The sequence below is a fragment of the Equus caballus genome, chromosome 28 (assembly GCF_041296265.1).
Source record: "Equus caballus isolate H_3958 breed thoroughbred chromosome 28, TB-T2T, whole genome shotgun sequence".
Taxonomy (NCBI): domain Eukaryota; kingdom Metazoa; phylum Chordata; class Mammalia; order Perissodactyla; family Equidae; genus Equus; species Equus caballus.
In genome coordinates, this window is record NC_091711.1 from 38,208,733 (window position 1) to 38,234,682 (window position 25,950).

The 25,950-nt window shown below is 51.3% G+C and overlaps 1 protein-coding gene and 1 long non-coding RNA gene across 2 annotated transcripts; one reads left to right on the plus strand and one right to left on the minus strand.

Moving 5' to 3' along the window:
* The first annotated feature begins 929 nt into the window (after window positions 1-929).
* On the plus strand, window positions 930-25,586 carry ISX (intestine specific homeobox). Its single transcript, XM_070253890.1, has 7 exons — window positions 930-2,209; window positions 19,491-19,642; window positions 21,402-21,518; window positions 22,160-22,266; window positions 22,384-22,592; window positions 22,951-23,052; window positions 25,516-25,586. Exons 1-7 carry the CDS (start codon window positions 2,017-2,019, stop codon window positions 25,584-25,586), a joined length of 951 nt encoding a protein of 316 aa, XP_070109991.1. The 5' UTR covers window positions 930-2,016.
* On the minus strand, window positions 7,220-15,691 carry LOC138921154 (uncharacterized). The gene is made up of 3 exons (XR_011433483.1): window positions 14,567-15,691; window positions 14,202-14,313; window positions 7,220-9,510 (listed from the first exon to the last, which is right to left on the minus strand). It is a non-coding gene; the product is annotated as an uncharacterized lncRNA (long non-coding RNA).
* Window positions 25,587-25,950: the final 364 nt, after the last annotated feature.

Genomic DNA, 25,950 nt, shown 5'->3' on the forward strand with positions numbered 1-25,950 from the left:
CAGCAGGCCTTTCCCTGTGCATCCAGCAAACTGGGTCATTTCCTCCTAGCACAGAGAACTCCATTTCCCAGCCCCCTTGCATCTAGGCAGGGTCATGTGACTCATTCTGGCCACACCATTTGGTCATCACCATTTGGAAGAAGCCTGAGTCCCTGAATGGATGTGCCACTAATTAGACTGGGACACGGGTGAGCAATGATGCTCCTAAGATTTTCAGGTTTCCTTGTTACTGCCACAGAGCCCAGACTCCCCCAGCTAGATCAGACAGCCCAGCACTTGCAGGGGGCACGGCTCCCGTCCCCATCTCAGGTGAGTCCCTCACTCTCCTGGCTCAGCCTCCTCAGGGAGTGGGGATCAGCCTTCTCCACCCCCACCCTCTGTGAGAAGGTCTGGGTTCTGATGTCCCAATTCACATTCACAGTCCCTCCGGGGGTATCTGTCACTCTCATGCAGATCGGCTCCGTGTGGCCAGCACAGCATCCTGGAGCTCCCCAATGGAGTACTTAGAAATCAGACCTTGCCATGACATCCACTACACCCCCGTGGTCTTGGCCTCAGTTTCCCCACACACACCCTAAGGGCTCAGAAGGCCTTCCCCCTCTGATATTTGCAAGCCCTGGAAGGCATATTCCAGAGGGACTGCCCGCAGCCGACACCCAGCAGCCTGCACCCTGGCCCAGCCTCCAGCCTATATGTGACCCATAAACTCTCCTGGCTGAGTAAACACGTTTTATTGGGGCTTGGGACATTTCCTGGCCATCCTGCTCCCACCTCCCGTTGTCCTGCTCTGGTCTGGCCTGTTCCCCAGCATGGCCCCTCCCGGGGGCCCCCAATACCCATCCTTCAGCTCCCCTCCGCCCCCTGCCCGTTCCCCTGACACGTGTATGCTCGGTCTTAAGGAGGTGGAGAGTTTCTTCCCTTATCAGCCGTTCCTGCCCCCTCCTCCCTGGTTACACAGTAATTGGGAGCAGAACGCCTGGCAGGGGCAGGTCGATGCCTGTCAGCTCCCAGCCGGCAGTTTACTGGACACAGAGAAAGGGTCCCTTCAGTGCTGTCTCAGGAGGCAGGTAAGGGCGTGCAAGTAGGAAAGAAGCAGAAAGGACCCCAAAAAGAAGGAGGAGCCACCCTGGGCCAGGAGGCTGTGGGGAGACTTGTGAAGTGAGGTTAGGGAGAGGAGAACTGAAGAAAGTCGGGGCCAGACCAGAGACACCTGGGGAGGTTCAGAGAGCAGCACTCTGCCCAGCCCCGTCACGGAGAGAGAGCCTGGCAGGGACCCACTGAGCCCCTCCCTGAGCCTCCACCTACAGGACAGCAGAAACACAGGCTCCGAGAGGCCTCTTCTGGAGTCTTCCAGCAGCAGAAGTGAAAGGAGTCCAGGAGGGTTTCTGGGAACACTCCTCAAGCTGCGGTGTGGCCCTGGACTGAGTTGGCCACCTGGGGCCCAAAGGAGGCACTCCAGCCTTCCAGAGGCCTGTCCTGAGCCAGCAGGAAAGGGCCACGAGCCAGAGAAAGGGCAAAGGTGGACAGACTGCTCCAGATCTCCTCTGGGGGCAGGCTCCCTCTTCCTTCCGGATCTTTGCCTTGTTCCCCACTGGCAGTGACCCCTGTAGCCTAGGCTGGGGGCTGTGAAGGTGACCACCCCGGAGAAGACCCTTCATAGTAAGACTGAACCCAATTTGGCAATGGTGACCCCCTTGACACTGAGCCGGCAAGGGCTCTGAGCCCACGGGCACAGGGTACAGCCCATTCCGGGTCCTCCGACGGGACCTGCCTCCTTGATGCCAGGGGTCTTTTGAGGTGGCCCATGGAAGTCCCTGCAGAGATGGAGTTGTGCTTGGATAATCCGACATGAGGCTCCTCATTCTCCACGTCTGCCTGCCCTCTTGATTCCAGGAGTTTCAGAGAGGAAGTACGCACCCTCCTTCGACAACACCCTGGGCACACGCAAAGCCCCGCTCTGCCTCTCCTCACAGCTGCCCAGAGTGTGCCCAAGCCGGCCCTGCTCTCTGTGGGGTTATGGAGAGGAAGAACTTGGGGTGCTGTGAAGCCCCAAAGAAGCTGGGCCTGTCCTTCTCCATCGAGGAGATCTTAAAGAGGCCTGATGAGAGGAGCCATGTGGTCGGGCCGGAAGGGGCAGGTGGAGGGGGCACCAGGCAAGCAGGAGCTGCGGGCTCCAGGCTGGAGAGGGCCCCAGAGGACCAGCCCCAGGGTAAGTGGCTTCTGGTCATTTCTTATCCATTCCCTGGGTTCCAAGACCCAGCTAGGCTCAGGCAGAAAGAAAGCTGTTTCGTATCAACAGAAGACAGGACTCCAAAATTCAGAGAAGTCAGGCACTGAGCTTTCGGCCTAAAGACCTCTCTGTCTAGCCCAGACCGAGGGCCAGATGCGGACACCAAGCCTCAGGCAGGTGCAGAATGCAGGCACCCAGGGTTCGTTCCCGTAACCAGGCCGCCACTGAGAATGCTTGTTACCGTCTATTGACCCAGCGTTTACAGTGTGGCAGGCATCGTCCTGCAGGCTGTGTGTGTCTCCTCTTTAACTTCAGTAGAAAAGCATGGTTATCACAACTTGACAGATGAGGAAACTCATCCATGGAAGAGAAGAGGCAGGTGACGCCCCCAAACTACACAGCTAGTAAGCAGAAGAGCTGAGTCAGGACGTGGCACTGGCTGCCCCCAAACCCCTGCTCAGTCTAGCACATTCTTCTCCTTCATGAGCAGAGTTCATCCTGCACAGCTTGTAATGGCTGAAGCTTTGCCCAGGATCAGCCCACGCTGATCCAGGGTGTCCCTCAACCCAGGCCAGTGGCCCACTCCAGGGCATGTCCCCAAATAGCAATGACCAGGTAGATCTCAGACCCCTCCTTGAGAACCAGCTCAAGTAAGGGCATTGAGGTGGACACAAGCACCCTGCTATGAGTCAGGAAGCCGCAATGTCGGGATCAGTTTTACCCCAGCCTGCTGTGTGACCCCAGGAAAGTCCCTTTCTACTCTGGCCTCAGTTTCATCCCCAGGGAACCACTTGGGCTGAGGGGGGAGGAAACAGAGATGGTGATGTCTCAAGGGTCCACTGGAGTCTGGTAGTCGATGAGCCTGGAGTATTTCACAGGAGGTTCCCAGTTCTCACCTCCTTTCTGCCCCTTTAATCCAAGGAAAGGCTGGGAAGGAAGCTCGGGTGAGCCCGTGATGTCCTCTCTACTGTACACAGAGCGCCACCCGCTCCCCTCAGTCTAGTCTTCCAAGAGGGAGATGTGGGGTGGTGCTGAGCTGCAGACAAGGGGAAGACCCCTGGAGGCTACAGATCCCGTGCCCAGGGTGCCGGTGAGTTTCCCTGTAGCTGAGCCTATCAGTAGGAAAGCAGCTCAATCTTCAGAAGTTCATCAATAACTTGCAGGGAATTGAATGAGCATTCACAGAAGCAATTCTGGGGATCTAACCTGAGTGCCCCTTGCTGCACCTACATAAAACCCATGACCGTCCTCTCTGGAGGAGAGAGAGAGAGAATAAAAAGAGAGAAGAGAGAGAGAACAGGTTCACTCTCGCCTCCCAGAACAGCTTCCCTTCCCCTAGCCTGACAATAGCTGATGGCAACAAGGAGGCCACTCATTCCAGTCCCCCACTGAAGATGCTGGCATGTTCCATGTCAGCTATCCAGCTGGACCCAGAGCAGACCCCCCAGTAGGCAAAATAGCAGTCATAACGTCAGACAGTGCCCTGTGGCTCTCACGGCACCCTCACGGCCATTCTCTCGTTGAACTGCCACAATTGTGAGCCCCACCTCAGAGATGATTAAACCAAGAAGAGAAGATAAGTCACCTGCAAAAGCTAGTGAGAGGTTAGCACTAGGACTGAACCCTGGTGGCCTGAGACCATCCCCTCTAGATTATTCCTGAATGTGGCTTAAATCCATACATCTCCCACACTGCCAGACTTCAGCATTTCCGAAAGCCCAGTGAGGGTCCCACTGGTAGTTTTCAAGATGAGTTTAAGGGGTACGCAGACAAAGATGACTTATGTCGATGGTTCTGTAATTATTTCTACACTGACCTGTTTATGACACATGATACTGGTAATCCACTTATGGTTATGATGTGAGGTTTGCTTTCAAAATAAATTTATTTATTTAAGCAAAACAAAAAAGTCTATCTGGGAAAATGCTAAGTGGATAATGATACAGAATGGATGCCAATGTGGCGGAAAGTACAAAGGTAACTTGCAGAATCTGCAAATGAGCTGGAGTCTGTGAGACCCTGGGCAAGGAGGGCCGAGAGCCGGGATTCCAGAAGCCTGGCCTCTAAGCTGTAGTCCGGCACCAATTCGCAGGAGGACGTCAGGCGAGACACTCCCCTTTCTGGGCCTCTGTTTCCGCATCTAGAACATGAAAGAGCAGAGCTAGAACATTCCTGAGGCCCCTCCCAGCTCTGGTACGCCATGACTAATTCCGCAACAGACTGCTTGCTGAAAAGCCTTGGCAGTTTCACCCGTGGTCATTTTCCACGGCTGACGCTTCCTCTCTGCAGAGGGGGTCTCCACGCCAGGAGGGCAGGGGCGGGGGGCTGGGAGGGGCAAGCCAGAGGGCAAACCCTCTCACAGGCCTCCGCCTCTCCTGTCCTCACAGGAGCCCCATCCCCCAGGGCTTGCTGCTGCGGCTAATGCCCCTCCATCTCCCTGTCCTGCCCTCCTCCCGGCATGCAGGCCCCCTGGGGGAACGGGCAACAGGACCAGAAACCGTGTGTCCAGGGCCCTCTCCTGCCCCAGTAATCACTACAGAGGAATAAATTCCTCTTTGTCTCCAGGGAACACTTAAAGGGCTTCATGGAGTGGCTCACGGAGGCCAACTGGCAAGCACTATCTCTCCCTCCCAGGGACCTCCAGGAGCTGTGAAATGCAGCATTCCAGACCAGCACCCAAGACTCTGACTCTAGGTCCAGGGTGAGGCCCAAGAGTCTACAAGCTCTCCCAGATGATTCTAATGTAGGCGATCTAAGGACCACTCTTGGAAGTGAGGCTGAGGCCCAGGGAGGCAGGGCGGCTTGTTCCAAGCTGCAGGACCAATACGTGCAAGAGCCGGGGTCAGACCAGTTATCCAGGCCGAAGGCCAGGGCTCTGCCTCCCTCGTTTCTCCTGGCAGGGACCAAAGTCCCCCGTCCCCACATCTTCCCACCCTCCCCAGGCCTCTCATAATCTACGGCTTAGAACTTCCCGGTCTCAAGCCAATGGGAAAATCCAAGAGGGTCTCCCAGCTTGAAGGGATGCTAAGCCCAGCCACCTGCTCACTCGTCCTGAGAGAGTAAGCCCCCCGAAGCCCGGGCACCCTCCAAAGTCAAGGGAGCCCCAGTCAGGAGGAAGATGCTTTGGCCTGGAGGCTCAGACCCTGGGAAGAGTCGTCTCTGCACCTGTCCCACTAATGACCCTCTGCAGGGAAATGGTGACACCCGGGGGGGAAGGGGAGAGGAAGATGGACAAGGAAGAGACCACCCCAATGGGTTAACTGGTATGAGTCTTCCGGCCTGTGGGGAACCCAGATATATTCTCTGGTCTGTTCATGAGCCGCTGGGTCACTCAGTGAATAATTGCTGAGTGCTTACTCTGGGCCAAGTCAGGACTAGAGAGGTGAATAGAACCAGATGTAGTGACCACCCACCTGGCACAGGGTGGGGTCAGCAACAAGGAGAGTCCTGGTGACACCACCTTGGGGCAGTGCTGACTTCCGCCCATCTTACCTGGTGGAGGGGCCAGGGGCACCGTGGAAGTCTCGGGATTTGAGAAGTGTGCTGTAGCAGTGGTCAGCAGAGCTTTTCTGCAAAGGGCCACAAAGTAATTTTAAGCTTTGATGGCCAGATGGTGTCTGTTGCAATGACTCAACTCTGCCATCACGGCTGAAAAGTAGACGGGTGTGTTTATGTTCCAATAAAACTTTATTTATAAAAGTAGGCAGAGGGCTGGACTGGGCCTCAGGCTATAGTTTATCAATCCCTAATTTACTGGTGTGACAGCCAATGTCCTGCACAGACTGGCCCAGGTTGTCTCTCATCACACCCTCCCTGCCCCTCCAGGCACATGGAGCTGCTCTCTGACTTCCCATCTTTCCGGCCCTTTAAGTGCCTCCAAACCTCTCCCCTTTAGGAGCCCCTGCTCCTCCTCCGCCTTCTTTCTCCTTTCCCCCTTCCTTTCCCTCTTCCTTTCCCTCTGTATTAGCTTCCTGTGCCTGTTGTTACAAATTACCGCAAACTGAGTAGCTTAAAACAAGAGAAATCTATTCTCACGGTTTTGGAGGCCAGAAGTCCGAAACCAAGGTGTTGGCGGGGTAGATTCCTTCTGGAGTCTCAGAGGGGACATCTGTTCCCTGCTCTCTCCCAGCACCTGGCGGCTGCCCGCAATCCTTGGCCGTCTGTCTTTGGCCTATTGACGCATCCCTCTACCATCCGTCGTCACCTGGCCTTCCCCTCGGGGTCCGTGTCAAATCTCCCTCACCTTTCTCTCACAAGGACACTAGTCTTTGGATGTAGGGCCCACTATAAATCCAGGAGGATCGCATGGCAAGATCCTTAATTGTATCTACAAAAATACTATTTCCAACTAAGGTCACATTCACAGGTACCAGGGGTGCAGACTTGGACAAATCTTTTGTGGGGGGAACACAACTGAACCCACTGCACCTTCCCTCACTTCTCTGCCCTCATTTTCCTCTTTCTCCTCCCTCCTCCTTGTCTTTCTCCTCTCCTCCTCGTCCTCCTCCTCGCCCTCCTTCCCCTTGCCCTCTGCCTCCTCCCCTGCACTGCCTGGAACCCCAGGCAGCAGCTCAGTGCTGCTCTGGGCGCTGGGAGAGGAAGCCCAGCACGGGGCTGTGCCAAGGTCTGTGGTGTGTCCTGTCACCTCGTGATTAATGGCTCTGGTTCTCAGACAGGTAGACCCAGGGGCTCCCACGAGAGCAGACAGGAGCAGGGCAGAAGGACACAGAGCTAAAAACTTGCACTCCCCCAGTATAAGCCTCCTCTCTCAGTCCCCACCACCAGAGCCACAACCTAATGTGGCCATGGGGACACTCCTACAGGGCTTGGGGGCACCTGGAGGCTGGTGCTGGAGTTGAGAACCTGGCTCAGTCTCATGCCCCGTGGGAGCACAAGGAAGTACAAAGCTTGACCCCCACCTGCAAAAAAAGGATGGTATTTGTGTGAGTTGCCCCAAAAAGCTGACCTGAAGGAAAGGATTTGAGCACAAGTAGTTTATTGGGGACCTGCAAGGAACAGGGGCGTAAAGTAGTGGAATAAAACAGAGAAGAGAAGGTGGCAAACAAGGACGTGTGATAAGCCAGTGACCACTGCGGGAAACGAAGCTCAAATCCTCCGGGAAAAGGAGCAAATACGCTCCTCAGAACTATCTGGGCTTTTCGGCCCAGAAACACATATCCTGACGGTAGGAAGTGGATCTGGAGCACAGAAAGGTCAAAGGGAGACAAGCAAGGCATTGACAATGTGACGGCCGTCACAGGACCCCAGACTCTGAGAGCTGGGAGAAATCTAGTGGACAGAAGAGACTTACAGCATTGGCTATTATTTGAATTTGATTTATCTGTTGTGTTTTTCAACCAGACATGTCACAAAGAGCCACTGAATCTCTACTGAGTGGCAGGCATGGCCATTGCTGCACGGCAAATCCCAGAACTTAGTGGCTTAAAATCACCATTAACATTCACTATCTTACTCGCTTTCTGTGGGTCAGGACTTGGGGACTGACTTAAGTGGGTGTTGTGGCTCAGGGTCCCTCCTGAGATTGCAGGAAAGGTGTTGTTCGGGGCCGCAGTCACCCAGAGGCTGGACTGGAATAGAGCATCTGTTTCCACAGCGGCTCAGCCCCATTGCTTGAGTTGGCGCCAGCTGTTGGAGGAGGCCTCGGTGTCTCCCAGGCAGGGCTCACCACGTGCAGCTTGAGTGCCCTCGCAAAATGGTGGTGGCTTCTCTCAGAGCGAGCCCTCCAAGAGGGAGAGAGCCCAGTGGAAGCTGCATCCTCTCGTGACCCAGCTTAAGACACTTCACAGCCGCGCTTCCACTGCATTCCATTTCTTGGAAGGGAGTCACTCAGTTGGGCCCAAATTAAAGGAGAAAAGAATTCAGGGAGGATTGTCAAAGAGCTGCGAACCTATCTTGCAGCCACCACAGGGCCTGAGATGGGAGCAGGGAGGGTGCCCTGCTCTTGTCTGGCTTAGAGTCTAGCAGGGGAGACAAACAGCCATCCAATGATCAGAAATGAAAGCATAACTACAACTGTGACAGTGTGGGGAGAGGGTGCCGTGGTACTCCGAGGGCCTGCTCCAAGGGAGGTTTGACCTGTCGGGGAGGCCAGCGCAGGCTTCCCAGACGGGTTCCTGATGGAGCTGCAATCTGCAGGCTGAGCAGAATGAAAGGGGAAGGCATTCCACACAGAGGGGACCCCAAGGACAAGGACTCAGTGGGACCTAGTGGGACGAGATATTCAAGGGTGCAAGATGGGGTCTGAGAGCTAGAAAGAGGCCAACCCATGCTGGGCCATATAGCCCATGGTAGGCATTTTTATTTTTGCTCTGTATCTCAAGAAGAATGAAGAACCCTTTTAGGGTTTTAGGCAGGAAAAGATGCAATGAACGGTATTAATGAGGACTCGAGGGTTCCAATCAACAAAAATTATCTTAGGTTAGCTAAAATAGAAAAGGAAATGTGTTGCCTTGGAGAAAATTAAGAGAGAGTTTCCCACACTAAGCAGTGGGGAGGGCAGGATCACAATGAGAGCCAAAACCAATAACGCCATCCAGTCTCTCCAGTTGCTTTCTCTCTGCGTGCTGGCTCAACTCTTTCTTGCTCCAGTCATCATTCTCCAAATGGCTCCCAAAAGCTCCAAGAGTTACATCAGCCTCCAGTGACTTCCCTCAGGCCCTCTAAAGTCCCAAGTCCAGAAGTCCCAGAGGAGAGATCCACTGGGACCCTCCAAACCAGTCCACCCAAACCAGTCAACTGAGGCCAGAGGGGGAGGCTGAGGGAACTGTGTGTGTTTGGTCTGGAGTCTTCTTCTTGCTGATCCCCTTCTTGTTCACACTGTTCCATGCTGGCATGATGGTTCTCATTTCAGAGCCCTTGTAACTCTTCGTATGTCATTTTCAGTCCCCACATATGCAACTCTCAATGTTTCTTTATTTTTTTAATCAGTGGTGTGTGCTAAAGAGGTTTACTCCTCCAGATTCTACTTGTAAGGTGGCAGTTCTTAATCATTTTTTGGCCAGATATGGCTCTTCCCTCTCTTTATGGGGCCCTGTGGCTTTGGATGCCTCTGATCTGGGCTCTCTGCACACCTGCCACTTGGGCTGGCCTGCTGTATGTATTTTCACAGAGAGAACAGTTAACTTCCTCCTCCGTTCTCGGCAGGAAGAGTAACTACATACAGATTCCCCCATTGGACAGAAACAAGTTCTGTGACGTTTCCTGTGTCACACCACGAAACGTCCTCCGGCTTCACAGCTTGTGTTGTCTGACTGTTCCCCCTGCATGGTCGCAAGTATAGAAGGGAGAGAAAGAGGGGTGAGTGGGGAGCGCACACATACACATGCAACTTCCAGCAAGAAAAAGTTACAAGTGTTGAAACAAGATGGTACTATGAAGGCACAACGTGGCTGTCACCACCATGTCCTCAGTGCCCATCCCCACTCTCTCTCTTTTCCTAAGCTCACTGTCATGAGAGTCACGTTGTCATGACACAAACAAACATAGGAACCTGACAAAGTGCTTTGAGAACACAGAGGAGGGAATAATGGACTCCAGCTGAGGCCCTCCAGGAAGGCCTCAGAGAGGAGGTGACGCTGAGATGACGGTCAGGCAAAGGGGAGAGGGCACGTCAGGCAGAGAGAAGCATGTGCAATGGCCCAGAGGAATAAAAAGGAATGAATGGTCCTTTTGAGAAACAAAGGAATTCAGTGTGGCCGGAGTCTAAGAATCATGGAGCCACGTCCCGGAAGATGAGAGAAGTGGGGTTGACTTTGGTCAAGCCAAGAACTTTGGCCTTTATTCATGGTCATCAGCATTTTTTACACCCACGTTTGGAGAATTTCAGGCTTCCCCGAGATGCCTGATCAGCGCTGCCCTTGATGAAGGGGGTTGAGCAAGCCGCACCCTGATCCCAACACACACACACACACATGTCAATCAAGAAGCTTTACTCCCGTTTGCTCTGTAGGGTCTCCTGCACAATTTCCCTTAAATAAACTATACAACTGCTACTAAAAAAAGATTTATACAAATGAAAAGTGCGAGGGGGGGTGTGTGGATGGACGTATTGGAGAACAGATGCTGAGGTCCTCTCGTAAGACATATCATGTAAGCGAGGCCATCCACATCGCAAGGACGTGAACACGCCTTTCCGCTTCTTGGGGAAAATGACAATCCTCCCACCGCTGAGAGAGACAGAGGGAGGGAGCCCCAGCCCGGCCATCCCCGGGAAGCAGGGCAGCAAATCCTTTGCCGTTGAGCTTTTCAATGGTCTTCTCTCAATTCTTTCTTTTAGTGATTTTTTTTATTCTCATCTCTTTCCACGCTAGCTGCCTTCTCTTTGTTGTTATTTATTTACACATCATCCACGTTTATTGTAGAAAATGCAGATAAACAAAAAGAAGGCAAAAGAAAATGTAACTATAACTCTACCCTCTCACTATCCAGTAATAGCCACGTTTTGTGTGTGTGTGTGTGTGTGTGTGTGTGTGTGTGAGGAAGATTGGCCCTGAGCTAACATCTGTTGCCAATCTTTCTTTTTTTGCTTGAGGAAGATTGTCACTGAGCTAGCGTCTGTGCTAATCTCCCTCGATTTTATGTGAGACGCTGCCACAGCGTGGCTTGATGAGCGGTGCTAGGTCTGTGCCCAGGATCCAAACCCGAGAACCCCAGACCACCAAAGCAGAGTACATGAACTCAATGGCTATGCCACTGGGCCAGCCCCTAGATTTTTTTTTTTTTTTTACAAACATGGAGACTGGTTTACTGCAAGCTGAAAGTTAGCACTCTTTACTTAAATTTATTTTTTTTTAAATCTGCTGTGTTTCTACCCAGAGATCCACAACACACCTCGGTGGGAAGGAAACATCTGATTGATTTGAGCTTTGAGGGATGAGTAAGAGTTCTTAGACAAAGGACAGGCATTGCAGACTAGGGAGAAGTGAGGACAAACACCTGTAGGATAAAAGGGTGTGACCAACTGGGGGAATCTAGAAGTGATCAGATGGGACGGAAATAATGGAAATGAGGATTGGGGAGAAGGCGGATGATGCTGGAAAGGGAGAATGTGAAGAGCCTTGAGTGCCATGCCAAGGAGCTCCTCGCTTTGTAGGCTCTGGGCACCAGGGGCCTGTAGCAAGTCCATGACCAGACTGGAGAGGAGAAGTCTACCCCGGGAGATTACTACCCTGCACCCCACCCATCATGACCAGGAGGTGTCCTCAGCCTGCAGGAGGGCCCCAAAGGGTACCCTGGATCTCCTCCATGCTGAAGCCACTGCCTTAGGAAGACAAGGACCAGGGCCATTTCCAGACACACTGCCCAGTGCAAAGCCCCCGGGACCTTTAGCTGAGCAACCAGGGCCAATTAGCAGACCGCAGAGAAGGAGCCATCATGGGAGGGAGCCGAGCGCAGAGAAACATCAGTTTATAATTAGGCGGCCTAATCACCTGTGTAAACTGTGTATTTCTTATGATCGATGTGCTAAAGGGCTCAGGTTTAATTAAGTTCTGCTGATTCGCTCCCTTTGAAGATCCACTGAAATGTGATTCACAGCTCGCACTATTAATAACGGGAGAGGAGCAACTCGAAAGGGGTGGCAGTTCGCCGCTGCCCTCCTCTGCCCTCTCCCCACGCCCCTAGCCGTGTCCACTCCCAGTGCCCTCGGCCAGCCACAGTGAGTGGGCTGCACTCTGGCCACTCACTTCTCAGCGTGTCTGCCAAGAAGCTAGTAAGGAGATGGTGGACCAGGACTGGAACTCAAGGATTTTCTCATTCCCAATCCAGTGTTCCTTCCAGGGTTTGGAAAATGGAGCCCGACACCCCCATCATCCTCTCTGAGCAGGGACCCAGGACATCTCAGCCCTTCCCGATGATTTAGAATCACATCCCGTGCACGGAGAGCTCCATCAATGAGCTGGCATTTCCAGCTTCTTGTTTAATGAGGTCCCTTCTGCTTCCAAAATTCTACAGGCTAAGTTCTGTATTCTTCCTGCTTCTCGGTTCCAGATCCCTTTATGCTGTTCTCTTAACACCCACTGTGGTCTGTTACCCAAACGTCAGCCCTGCTGGCCCCTCCACCCACTCCTAGCAAAGTCTCCTCCTGCACATGGTGGAGAAACAGAAGCGAGGACCTTCACCTTTCCTGAGCCAACCCCTCAGACACTGCTCTTGGCCATCCCGCCCTGCCCTGTGCACCATGGGCAGCTCTGCTCTGCTCTGAACCACCACCCACAGCTCCTGGGCACCATCCTCTCCACCAGACACCCTCCTTCTCCAGCTGGGCCCCATACTTCCAGGTTCCCCAGTGCCATCAAAATTGTTCTCTGTGACTGACAGATACTTTCCTTCTTAGAGATATGTGGCAATTAGAGGAAATCGCAACACAAGGAGAAACCTAAGGTTAGACCCAAAATATGACTTTTTCAAGAATCCATTGGGAAAGGCTCTAAGGTAGCACCATCCAATAGAGCTTTCTCTGATGCTGGAGGTGCTCTGCATCCGTGCTGTCTCGTGGAGTAGCCACTAGCACACGTGGTTCTTGAGCTATGGCTAGTGTGACTCAGGAGCTGAATTTTTTATTTTCTTTTCTTTAAAGAGCCACATGTAGATAGTGGCTACCATATTGAGCAGTGCAGATCTAAGGAGTTAAACTTAAGTCCGGCCTCAGATGCCAAGCTTGCCTCCCTGACTCCAGGTTCTAGTCTACCTGTCAACTCTTCCAGTTGGGTCTCGTCGGGAGCCCCAGTCACTGAGGGTGATCTCAGCTCTAGGCCCCTCCTTCCTAACACTCCTTTTTATATTCTCCAATTTGTGGTCATTCAGTCTAGAGTAACACCCCAAGATGGGCTGTATGGGGACAGTCAGTGTTGACCATTAACACTCCAAGAACCCACGGTTGGTCTCGGGGGAGAGTCTTCGGCACTCTGAGTCCTGTAGGCTGGTCCATTTGGGGCTCAGCCTCCACCTCCCCACCAGTGTGAATTTTAGGCACCCCTCTTTATTCCTGGAGATGTCACTACAGCTTCTTGGACACACACACACGCACACACACACACACCATCATCATCATCTCTCAAGGACGTTTATCCTGAGAATGTATAGCTCAAAGCTAATGAGAATAGACATTTTTCTAACTGGCCCATAATTTGCTCACAGCCCCCTCTCCATGAAGTCAGCAGGCACGTTATTATGAGAGTGGGCTTAGATGCTTTCCTTCTGCACCCCACCTCCAAATTATGCCCTTCCGGTCCTGCTGGAAATAGAGAACAGTCATACATATCTTAATAGCTGCTCTCTTAGTTACAGAAATGGAAGCTTTGAAATCATTCTCATATTCAGGAGCCTACACTTAGTCATAAACCCTTGTTCGCCTAAGTTTCCTTCTGGGAAAAAAGGAGGAGGCGTCTTTTTTTGTTATAATCTGCATTCTGTTTCCAGTCCTCTGTTCTCCATGTTGCTGTCTTTCCTCTATTCTGGTTCTACACTCTACATTCTCTGCTCAGTATCCTCCACCCATGATTCTATATTCTCAGAAGCACCCCAGCTCCACACTGTCCTTGACATCTCAGCAACCAACCTAGAATCTTCCATTCTGTGCATTTTTTTTGCAGTTACCTATAGAATTTCACTGTATCATCTAGATATACTATCATCTAGAATGCTGCCCTGGTGAATGAATGAATGAAACACTGTCAGCACGGCTTGCTCATTTGTGTTCTCCTGCAGACAGGCCCTCAGTGCCTATCAGATACTGAGAACAGAGAAGACGTTCAGTAAGATCTTGGCGAGGCAGTAACATGGGCCATTTCTCTCTGTGTCAGTTCTGATTGGGTTCAGCTCTACCCCTTAAATACACCACCAGCTCTAAACATAGAATAAATATCTCTTTAAAAAAATAAAATTAAAAAGTAGGGTGGACTCAGGGAGAGAAAGGGAGATGGAGAAGGAGAAAGAGATCAGAGTCTCCTACCATGGGTGGTTCACAATGCAAGAGCTTCCTCTAGTGGGGAACGATGTTTGAAGTTTCGCTGTCTGTGACTCCCAGGAATCTTCCAAGAGTCAGAAAAATGAGTAAAAGTACTCTGAGGGGACAAAAAATGGATTAAAAACAAACATGAGGTGTGGTAGGAGGGGTGAGAGGAAAGCAGACTAGGAAAGGCCGTCTCTACAACAGAGGCATTGGGCCTGGTTAATCCCAGAGATGAAGACAGCTCCTTCAGCCAGCAGACTTATCCTCAGGGGGAATCTCTCCTCTCTGGCCCCCTCCCTTTCACCAAGCCAGTTGGTCCCCCAGGCAAGCCCAAGGCAAGGTGGTCTAAATCATTCAGCCCCCACCTGAAGAGAAAGAGAATTACAGAACGTCCGAGTGGGTTGGGCCTTCGCCACTTGATCATTCAACCTCTCTTTCCTCCTCCATTCTCCAGATGGGGAGACTGAGGCCCAAAGAGTAAATACAATGCGGTCCAAGCTGTAGAGTAGAGGCAGGAACAGAGCTCAGGTCTTCTGATGTCCAGCTCAGTGGGTTTTCTACTATCCAATGATTGCAGGATGGATAATAAGGACAAAAAAAAACACACAAAGTTAGTTGAACTCTTCAATTGTTAAACCATCACAAATGAAATCTCCTTTTCACTCGGTGTCTCCTCCAATTCATAGCTTGTGGTGGTTTTACCTCTTACTTGGGGAAAAAAGACTGAGCTGAGTGGAGTAAGGAGCCCTTGGGGGAGTTAGGTCCTCACCCCTCCCTAGAGGAGCTTCAGCCCTCTCCATCAGCCCATCTGAGCTGTGACATCAGACAGCGTTCACAATTCCAGACAAATCTCCAGCCTTGTTTATTGTGAAGCTGTCTTATCTGCCCAATGGGATTGAGAGCGGAGCCTGAGTTTCACATTTATTCATTTACAGCAAATAATTATTAAGCTCCCACTAGGTGCCAGTTACTCAGCTAGTCTAAGATACAGTCCCTGTCCTCCAGGAGCTCACAGGAGAGAGAGAGAGAGAAAAAAAAACAGCAGGCAAGCACGAGCTTCCCTGGAAGGGTTTGAGTCCTCCCAACATGAGTGAGTGATCCTGGGACAGGAATTTTTCTTAAAGCAGATTTTTCTTATAAGAATGAGAAAGAAATCAGGAGCCCTGTGATCAACTAGAATGAAGGGAATTCTACTGGCCCCAAGAGTGAAGGTGATTTGGAGAAGGGGTTGTTTCTTTCCTACAATCCCTAAAACTACATCACAAGGACTTTGTTCCAAGTAACACTAGAACTGTAACCCTGTCCTCAGAAATCCACGGTCAGGGAAACAAACCCATCACCAGCCAGTGTGGTCCTTCCTCCAATATCTACAGTCCCTGGGCCCCAGTCAGGAGGTACGGGCAAGGTTGGTTGAATCTCCCCATTGCAAATGGGTGATCCTCCTGACTCTCTTCGCTTGCCTAGCCCTTCTCCAGTGCCGCTTTCCAAATCCTTTCCCTCCCACCTCCCCCATTCTTTGCTGAGGACCTGACCTCCTGCTCTCCTATCCCCCAAAATTCAATTATATATATAGTGAGCACTTCTGACCAGCCTGTCCACAGTCTTGCTCCATCGAGCAGCCACCAGAGCCCTCTCTCTTGCTTCCTCAGTTTCTCCTCCTCAGTCTTTGGACATGCTCCAGGCTGCACTCTAGAGCTTCTCCCCAACCTCCCCTACCCCTTCTAGCAACTTCTCAAGATACAAATATAAGATCTTCTCTTACTGCCCCCACTTCATTGCAAATGTTCACACCTCAATCCAATTTAATTCAACATATATTTGTTCAAGTCCCTACTAAGTATCAGATGCTGTATTGGGTGTGTCTGGGGATAACATATACCTGATTCCTCTTTACTTGGCTTCTGCCATCATAATTCGACCCAAGTGGTCTTCCTGTGGTCCTCAATGACCTCCGAAATACCGAATTCAGGACCACATGCCTCAAATCCATCTTGAAACAATGCAAGCTAAAAATACATACATACATACATACATACATACATACATGGGAGTCAAGGTCATGGCACCTGGCACATAATGGGTGTTCAATGAACACATTGATCTTTTCTTGCTTTTCTTCCTCTTCTCCCTCTCTTATTTTTAATTCTATGGCCACTCCTTTCTTTCCAAACCTCTCTTCTCTCACAGTTTCTATGGCATTACATGTGTCTGAGCTCCTCCATCTTAGGTCAGGTTCCCAAGAAAACAGGCTGAGACAGAGATTTGCTGGAGACAGTTTACTGGGGAGTTTACATGATGTTATAATGTTCATGGTTTTTCAACCCCCTGGATCATACATTTCCTCTCCAGCCATCACCTGCAATGCTTTCTCCACATGCCCAGAGAAACTTCTTGAAGAGTTGTCTATAGTTGCTGTCTCCTCTACTCCAACTCCCCTTCTCTCCTCTACCCACTGCCAGGTGAGCCCTCACTGTCTCCATTCCGTGGGAACCACTATGGTGAGGCTCCTCAGTATGGCCAGGTTCATTGGCCACGTTTCTGTCCCCATCATAACTAATTACTCACAGCATCAACACAGCTGAGCCTTCTTTCTCTTCTGTCCATGTCACCGCACCTTCCTCACTTTCCTCCTACCTCAGACAGCTGTCCTTGGTCTCCTTCTTTGGCTTCTCTTGGCTCCCTCACTGAACCTCTACATGGTGGAGGGGCCCCAGGCTCACTCCCAGAGCCTCCGCCATTCTTCACGTACACTGCCTGCCTAAGTGATCTCACCCGTTCCCACGACAGCAAAGGCCAAGTATATGGTGACGATTCCCAAATCTGAGGCTCAGTCCTGAGCTCCCCTTTGAACGCCAAGCTTATATATAATCTGCCTATTCAACATACCTTCTTTTGAACAGCCAATAGGCATCTCAGACTTAAGATATCCAAATCGAATACTTGATTCCCCATCACACGTGCGCGCGCGCACACACACACACACACACACACACCTTTTCCCCTCCCAGTTCCTCCCAACTCATTAAATGGCTACACCACCCATGCTATTGCTCACACCAAAACTTTAGTGTTGTCCCTGATTTCTCTCTTTCTCTAGCCCAAGATCTAATCCATCAATATGCCCTGGAAACTTCCATCCAAATCGTATTCCATGGTCAGCCCTGTAACTTCTCCCTATAAACAACTTCACCAGAATGACAGGAGAGAAGGAGTCTGGTGGCCTAAGGCTCACCTCCCACCGCTAAAGGAATTTGATTCTCTTTCCTACTTCCAGCGCAAAAAAAATTCCAGAGAGAGGCCCCAGTAGGTTCAGTTCAAATCTGGAACCTCCTCATCTCCTTGGATCAATCCAGATCCCATTATAACTACTTGGTGGGTATGTGGGAAGCATGGTTTCCAAAAGGAGGGGAGTGTTTGCCCCAAAAAAGAGGTGGTGCTGGGCAAATAAATCAGTAAGTGCCCACCTCATTCAGTTAGAGCAGCAACCACCGTGTATTCTAAGTCACGTACAAGCCTGTCTGCATCCCCCACCTCACAAGATGAGGAGGTACTTCCAGACGGAGACCATGTCTCCATTGGCTCTGCAGCCCCACTGCCTAGTACAGTGCCTGGCAGGATGCGTACGCTTAATAAGTGTGAAGATGAATGAATGATATTGCTAGCAAGCGTGATGAAGCCGCTCTACAGTAAGAAAGATCACCCAGAGCTAGAAAGACTGGGAAAAAATTTTGGAGATTATAAGAGTGAATTTAGATGTTGAAGAACCAGTAAAAATCACAGAAACTGTGAGCCAGCCCCAGTGGTCTAGTGGTTAAGATTCAGCGCTCTCACCACGGCCCGGGTTCGTTTTCCCATCATGGAACCACACCACCCATCTGTCAGTTGTCATGCTGTGGTGGCAGCTCACATAGAGAACTAAACTAACAACTAGGATGCACAACCACGCACTGAAGCTTAAAAAAAGAAAATAGAGATATTGATTGAAATCACGGACAAGAGGAAGAGACCCTGAGCAAAACCAGAGATAGGCGCGTATGGGGAGTGTGGAGACAGGAAGTAGACCAACCTGAAAGAAGCAAGGTGGGTGGGCTGACAGAGTAATGGAGGCAGGGCTGGCTTCACAGTGGGGGTGTGCCCAGTGCAGTTGCATGGGGCCGCATGCTCAGAAGGAGGACCAGTGCTTGGGGTTTAATGCTTACGGTCACCATCTTGAAATTCTTAATAATTTTATGTTTGAATCTGTGTTTTGTAAACGAAGTTCAATGAACCCATGGAGCAGGCACCAGGGGCCTGGAACCTCAACTTACGCTCAATGCCCAACTCACCACCCCCCTGTTTCCCTGGGATGGGCTGTCAGCCACCTGTTTCCCCACCCCTACCTAAGGACCGCTGCCTCCTCCATCCTGTGAGGGGTTGGTTGGGGGGCTGGGGGACTGGGGGCCTGGATGCAGATGCAAGGAGGGTCGCGGTCAGGCACATGCACCCTGGCACAAAGTCAAAGGGTGGGCCCTGGGTCCCTGCGAGGGTCCACACTCACCCTGTTAGTCTCCCTGTGCCTGAGGGAACACAACCTTAAATAGCACATAGAAAATGCCCTGAGAGAGAGACTGTGGGATAAAAGAAAAGGCTTTTTCCTGTTTTTTGAACAAGGATCCCCACATTTTCATTTTGCACTGGGCCCCGCAAATAATGTAGCCGCCCCTGAGTGGACATGAGGCCAGACAGATGGGCCGGAAACAGATTGTAAAGGGCACACCGCTGTGGAGTTCTGTCTTTACTTTGAAGACCAGGGTTGGCAAACTTTTTCTGTAAAGGGTAAATAATTTTAGGCCTTGTGGGCCACACGGTCTCTGTTGCAACTACCCAACTCTGCCATTATAGCGCAAAAGCAGCCATAGACGGTCCCTAAACCAATGGGCGGGGCTGTGTTCTGATAAAACTTTATTTACAAAAGCAATCCGTGGGCCGGATTTGGCCGGCAAGCCATAGTTCACCGTTCCCTATTGCAGACAAGAGGGAATCCTTGAAGGTATCTAAGCAGCAGAAAGGACAATCAGAGGAGTTTCTAGAAGGTTATCCTGGCCTCACTGTCCAGGATGGATGGGAGGGGGTCAGCCTCGGGGCAGAGTTTCTAGGAAAAAGAATAGTGCAAAATCCAAGCACAAGGAGCCGGTGGCCAAGACTCGGTGGCGGCAGCAGGGGTTGAAAGGGCACAACAATGCATCCCAAAGCGTAACCGAGGCACCAACACCAAGGCCACTAACGTAGCTTGGACCCTCTTCCATCCAGGGGAGAGGAAGAGCAAGCGGAGAGTCCGAACCACCTTCACCACAGAGCAGCTGCAGGAGCTGGAGAAGATCTTCCACTTCACCCACTACCCGGACGTCCACATCCGCAACCAGCTGGCAGCCAGGATCAACCTCCCAGAAGCTCGTGTGCAGGTACAGCCGCCCCGACTCTCAGCCCCCGCTAATGCACTTGGGGCCATGGTGAGACATCATGGATCCTCCGGGTTGCCCCACCTGAAATTTTACGTTGGCTTTATCCCATAAGTACAGCCGTGTTCACAAAATATTATGTTCCGGGAAATGAGGTCCCCATAGTTACAAAATGGTTTCTCTCCTCGGGGGGCGGAAACGGAGGGAAGGGGCATCAGTGATGGCCATTGATATCTGCTTCTACTCGCTTCTTGTCCATCTAGCTACAGTTCCAGAACATCGTTCACCATGCAGCCTCATTCACAAAATAGGTCTTGACAATCTAGACCAGGAGTCGACAAGCTTTCTGTAAGGGGCCAGATGGTAATTACGTTAGGCTTTGTGGAACCATACGGTCAGTGTCGCAACTATTCAACTCTGCCGTTGGAGCATAAAAGCAGCCGTGGTTTACAATGTGTAAACAAACGAGCATGGCGGTGTTCCAGCAAAACTCTATTGATGAACACTAAAATTTGAATTTTGTTTAATTTGCATGTGTCACAAAATATTATTCTTCTTTTGATTTTTTTTTCCCCAACCGTTTAAAAATGTGAAAACCATTCATAGCTCATGGGTCAGGCAAAAACAGATGGAAGGCCAGATTTAGCCCACAGACCCTGTTGGCCAATCCCTGGTCTAGAACACATGGGTATCCCTTTGAGGCAGCACGGAGCTGTGGAAAGGACCGGGATCCACGGTCAGAGACCTGGTTTAAGCACCCGCTGCCTAATCTGTATCTGTAATGTCTTCACTCTGGGGTCTCTCTCGCTTCATCTGTGGTTAGAAACGTAGCGGCCTTTCATCAATCACCAGGCATACACCCTCTTCGCACATCCCCGATTTTGCAAATATCACTCTGGCAGATCCAAATCCACCAGCTGCACTGTTGGACTCTCTCTAGAACAATTTTCTAAGTCACTCTTCATGTTTCTGTTTGTTTGTTTTAGCAAATGTGATGGACTCATTCGAATTCAAAATCTGAGCCAGGGCCCAGGTCAACATCCCACTCTTGATTTCATCTCCACCTCCTTTTCCTCTGGCTAAGGACCACCCCTGTCTTTGACTTCTCCCCTTCTTCTTCCCGTTTGGAATCAGTCACCGGCCAAGTGGGTGCCACTTCCGTCTGCTGTAAAGCCCAGAATTCAGCGGCTGCTTCCGCACAATGAGCTGGTACAAGTGGCCACTGCTCGGGGCCGATCAGGGCGCTCAGGAACACAGGAAGCATCAATGTTCAACCTATAGATGCCAAGGGGCCCACAGGGGTTGCAAACTTGTGGTCTGCCGGCAGGAAACAGCCCAGGGTGGTTTTATTTGGTCTACACAGAAAACTCAGAGCTGTCACATAAAAATCAAGATTTCTGCCTTGGAAATTGGATGAGCCTGCCATGCTGGGCTCACATTTCCAGTGGTGACTGTTGGCGGAAGCTGAGAAGCTGGCCGCTTTAGGCTCTGTACACCACAGACCCCACCACTCCCAATTCTGTGGCAGCCCGCTGCTTCACCACACATAAGCGCCGGCCCTGTAGGTACTGAAGGTTGTGATCCCTGGCCCCCTCTTGGAAGGCTCACCTCCAAAGTCAGAGAAATCAAGGATGTCGTGGAGCTTGCTGGACTGTGAAGGGCAGGTCCCTTCGAAGGTGCCACTTTTCTGCATTTGGGGGTGGTACTAGATGGAGAAGAAAAGCCTTTTGCTTATCTCCATCCTCTGTCGTCCTCATCCCAGATCTGGTTCCAGAACCAGCGAGCCAAGTGGCGGAAGCAGGAGAAGATCAGCAGCCTGGGGGCTCCGCAGAAGCTGAGTGAGGCCAACATGGCCCGGGTCACAAATCTGGATGTGGCTGTGAGTGGCTGGGGGATCCAACTGGGCTGGGGGAGCCATTGTTTGGGAACAACCCACCCAGGCCCAGATGTGAGGAAACATCTCCGGGGCTCTGTCTACGTAAAACGTGCAAGGGGAATTGTTTTAGAAAGAGCGTTGACAAGGAAGCTCTGGAGGTCTATGGGACCTGGGACAAGTCACTCTCTCTCTCTGTCCCTGTGTCCTCACCTGCTGAGTGACAATCACAGTGCCTCTCCCTCCTCCAGGGACCGGCTTGTATTGCTTGTGCCGAGTTTCACGGTTCCTGGAACAGGGTCACGGAGTAAAGGGCAGGGCACGGAGGTGGAGCACGTCCACTCTGGAGTCAGACTGCCCGGGTGAGCAGCAGGGCTGCCTGGAAGACTCACTGTGCCCCTCAGAGGACAGTGACAGTTTTGATGAGGATGAAATGACTGAGAGGTGAAGGAAACTTGGCACCTTGGAAGTGCTCCCTGAGAGTTAGCTGTCCGCTGAGTCAACAAGGATTTGGAGCATGTATCGGATGCTAAACTCTGGGGAGAGAGCGGTACACAAAATAGAGAGTCCTGTGGTTAGAGGTTGATGGGTACCCACAGTGATGCTGTGAGGCAGGATTTTTCGTTCATCCCTTTTTGCCAATGCAGAAACTGGGCTTGGAGAAGCAAAATGACTTTTGCATATCAAACAATTGCTGTAAATGCCGGGGTGAAGACCGAGTTTCTTGGCCCCCAAGGCACGCGCTTCTACCCAGGTAGGTCCCCCTGCCCACCCAGAGCTGCCCAAGTCATGGGGAGGGGTTGGGAAGCTGCGGGACTGCCGCGGATAAGCCTAGGGCTCTCTTCTCTCTCCTGACCTCTCCTCATGACAGGGCCCCCTGCTGCCGCCCCCTGCGCTGCCCACGCTGGCTCCTCCCGTGGGGTGTTATCCTCCCGCTCAAGCTCAGCTGGCCTCTGCCTGGTTCCCTGCCCGGGTCACCCTCCTGCCACACCACCCATGGGACCCCCATCCTCTCGCGAGCCCACTCATCCAACAGACCTGCATCCTGGTACTCCGATTCCTTCCACCGCCACACCCCAAGTGGGGCAGCATCTGTGCCACTTCAACATAGGGACCAGACGGATATCCTCTGCCCAACGGAGCTGCTCTCCTCCCCAGGTGAAGGAAGGTGGTGACAAGGTGCCCCAGGCCTCTGGGGGAATCAATCTCACCATCCAAAGATGGCCCACAGCCCCCAAAGCCACCCTGAGCATGCCCCTTGGAAGGTGGCATCAGACTCAGCAGCAAGGTGACCAACTAGGGAGCTCCCGTCTCTCCTGGCCAATGTTGCCCTCCGGCTCAGATGACAGAGGCTGTGTGAGATCTCAGAACAAGCTCTGGAACAAGGAGGTTGTCCTCTTATACACGTGCTTCCTCTAACTTGCTGTGTGACCTCCAGCTGGTCACTCGCCCCCTCTGGACTTCCTCTGGAACACGAGGCAGTTGGACAAGATGACTTTTGAGGGCCCTTCTGGCCCTGACTGTGGTGAAGTGGACCATGGTGAGAACAGAGGGACAGAGGGGACCAAGGAGGGCTGTTTGTCCATTTGTTCATGGCGCACTTATTGAGCACCTACTGATTGCTCCATAAATGGAACTGGATCTCGAGATGAACAACTGGGTGGGCAACGGAGCTCAGCCCAGGGGGTCAAAGGGACAGTGCTGACCTTCCCCTGCAAAGAGAACATTCACCCAATGACCTTGCCGTTGGCCCAAGTTTAAAACACGCTGTGTGGCTTTGACATGAATGATCTAAAGTGGGAGAGGAATATAGGGAAAAAATGTGTTTTAATTTAAATAGAATTTGGCGCTTTGGTTATTCTGCTGGATTAGGGAGAGATGTTGTCATTTCTGATCTGAATGAAAAGTAAGACAGTAAGCTCTTTTCAGAGTTTATCTTCCCAGGACTTGTGCAAGGGGCCCAGGGAGAAGGCCAGCCTCTCACTCTGTCCTGGAAAGCCCAGGGTTTCGTGTGACTCTGCTGTTTCCTTGCGGCGAGACCTCGGGCAAACCGCAGACGCTGTGGGCACCTCAGTTTTCACATCTGTAAAATGGAGGTGGTGCCGCCCACCTGGCCTGCCTCACAAAGTGACCAGGAGGCTCTGAAAGGAAGCAAGAGGGCTGTGCAAGGTGTGAGGGCTGGGCCCGCTGTGGGGCGATGCTGTTGCTCCCAGAGGCCACCAGGGAAGTGGCTGCCTTGGATCCCAGCCCTGGGGTAAGTCGCTCCTGCTCATGCGGGGTCGGCTGCTGAACGCCCGTCTGCATCGGTATCTCTGGGACCCTCGAGTTATCTGGAAAGCGTTTAGAGATACAGTAACATTTCTTTAATATCCGTTGACCTTTAATAGTTCAAAGCCTTCTTCTTAAAAGGCGGAACAAGCCATAGACGGTGAGCAAAGAGCAGAAATAAGAGATTCACAGGAAAAGCATACAGACGGATACTAAACATATGAAACCCTTCTCAATCCCCTCCATGATCTAAAAAGTAAATAAAACAGTAATAAAATACGTTCTTTTACCTTTCAGATTGGCAAATATTTCGAAGTGTTGGCGAGGGGTTGATGAAGTACTCACTCTCATATATAAGGACGGATGAGTTAGCAAATCATTTTAGAAGATAATTTGACAATTATTAATATTCTGAATGCAAATGTTTTTGACCCAGTAATTCTATTTGCAAGAATTTATCTGATAAATACACATGTATGTAAATAGGGTATACGAAAACGTTCGTCGAGACTCGGTGACAGCAAAAACTGGAAACCACCTGATTAGGACACAGTTGAGCTGACTATAGCATATTCACCCAGCTGTTAGAAATAATGAGAGTGATTGAAACATACCTGATGGGAAATTGTCACTGGACACGTCTTTAAATGGAAAAAGCAAGTTACAGAACAGTAGTATGGTCTCATTTGAGTAAGAAAGGGATAAGATATCTTCGTATACAAAAACTTTATCTATATGCTGACGGTTTCTACATAAGTTAGCTTTTGCTCCATAACAAATCACTCCCAAACTTAGTTGCTTGAAACAAGGATTTCTTTGGCTCACGTCTCTGGCTTAACTGGGTTCGTCATCTGATCTGGGCCAACTTGGCTGATCCCAGCTGGACCTGCACGTGTGTCTGTGGTCAGCTGTTCAGTTGATGGCCACTGGGCGATCTAGGATGGGCTCACTCCCAGGTCTGGGTTTGGCAGGCTGTTAGCTGGGGCGACAGGGTGATTGGGCCACGTGTCTCTCGCTAGGCTTCCTCCTATGGTCACAGGATTTCCAAGAGCACAAAAGCAGAAGGTACAAGGGCTCCTGAGCCCTCGACTCAGAATTCACTCGTCACTCCTGCTGCTTTCTATTGGTCAAAGGAAGATTTGACTGTTGGTGGAGGCCAGCCCAGATTGTAGGAAGATACACTCCTCTTGACGAGAAGAGCTGCAGAGTGCGTGGCCGTGGTTATAATCTGCCATGACTCTCGAAAGTGTATCTCATCCACGTCTCTTTCTTGAATTCTCTCGACACCTCCACTTGAACGTCCAATAGGCATCTCAAGCTTAACACGTCTAAAAGCAAACTCTTCTGTCCACCCGGACCTGCCTCCTCCTGCCTCAGACTCCCTTCTCAGCAGATGGCAGCGCCTTTCTTCTAGTTGCTCAGACTGGATTCCTCAGAGTGCTCTTGAGGACTTTCTTTCCTAATGGAGCGGCAAGTCCAGCGTTAAATGCCACCTCCTTGTTGCCAGCCACGATCATCTCCCCGCCATCTCCCTGGGTCCACCGCTCCCCATCCGTGCTCTATTCTTCACTCGACAGCCAGAGAGATCCTGGGTGAATGTGAGTCAGACCATGAATCTCAAAACTCTCAAGTTCTTTTCTGTCTCACTTGAAATAAAGTGTAAGTCTTCCCCACGGAGGACCAACATAGAAGGTCCGGGGGCTCCTACTGCTTCCCCCAGGGTGCCCTGCCCCAGCCATGCTGGCCTCCTCCCAGCGGCAGCTCCAAGGTGCCAAGCACAATCCTGCCCCAGGGCTTTTGCACTGACTGTCACTCTGCCTGACATATCCTTCTCTAGCTATTCGCCTGGGTCGCTCTCTCACTTCCTCCTGGTCGCCGCTCACATGGTACCCTAGAGCCGTCCCTCGCCGACCATCCTATCTAAGTCACCATGCACATCCATATTCTGTCACTCCCCAGCCCCGTACCCCATTTTATTCTTTTCGTGGCGTTCATCAACACCTGACGTATTGTACATTTATTTATTTATTGTCTATCGCCCAGCACTGGAACAAAAGCTCCATGAAGTCAGGGTCTTATCTGATTCAAACACAGCTATGTTCCCAGTAACCAAAACAGGGCCTGGCACATAGCAGGCACTCAGTATTTGGTACACGTGGGTGTGCACACA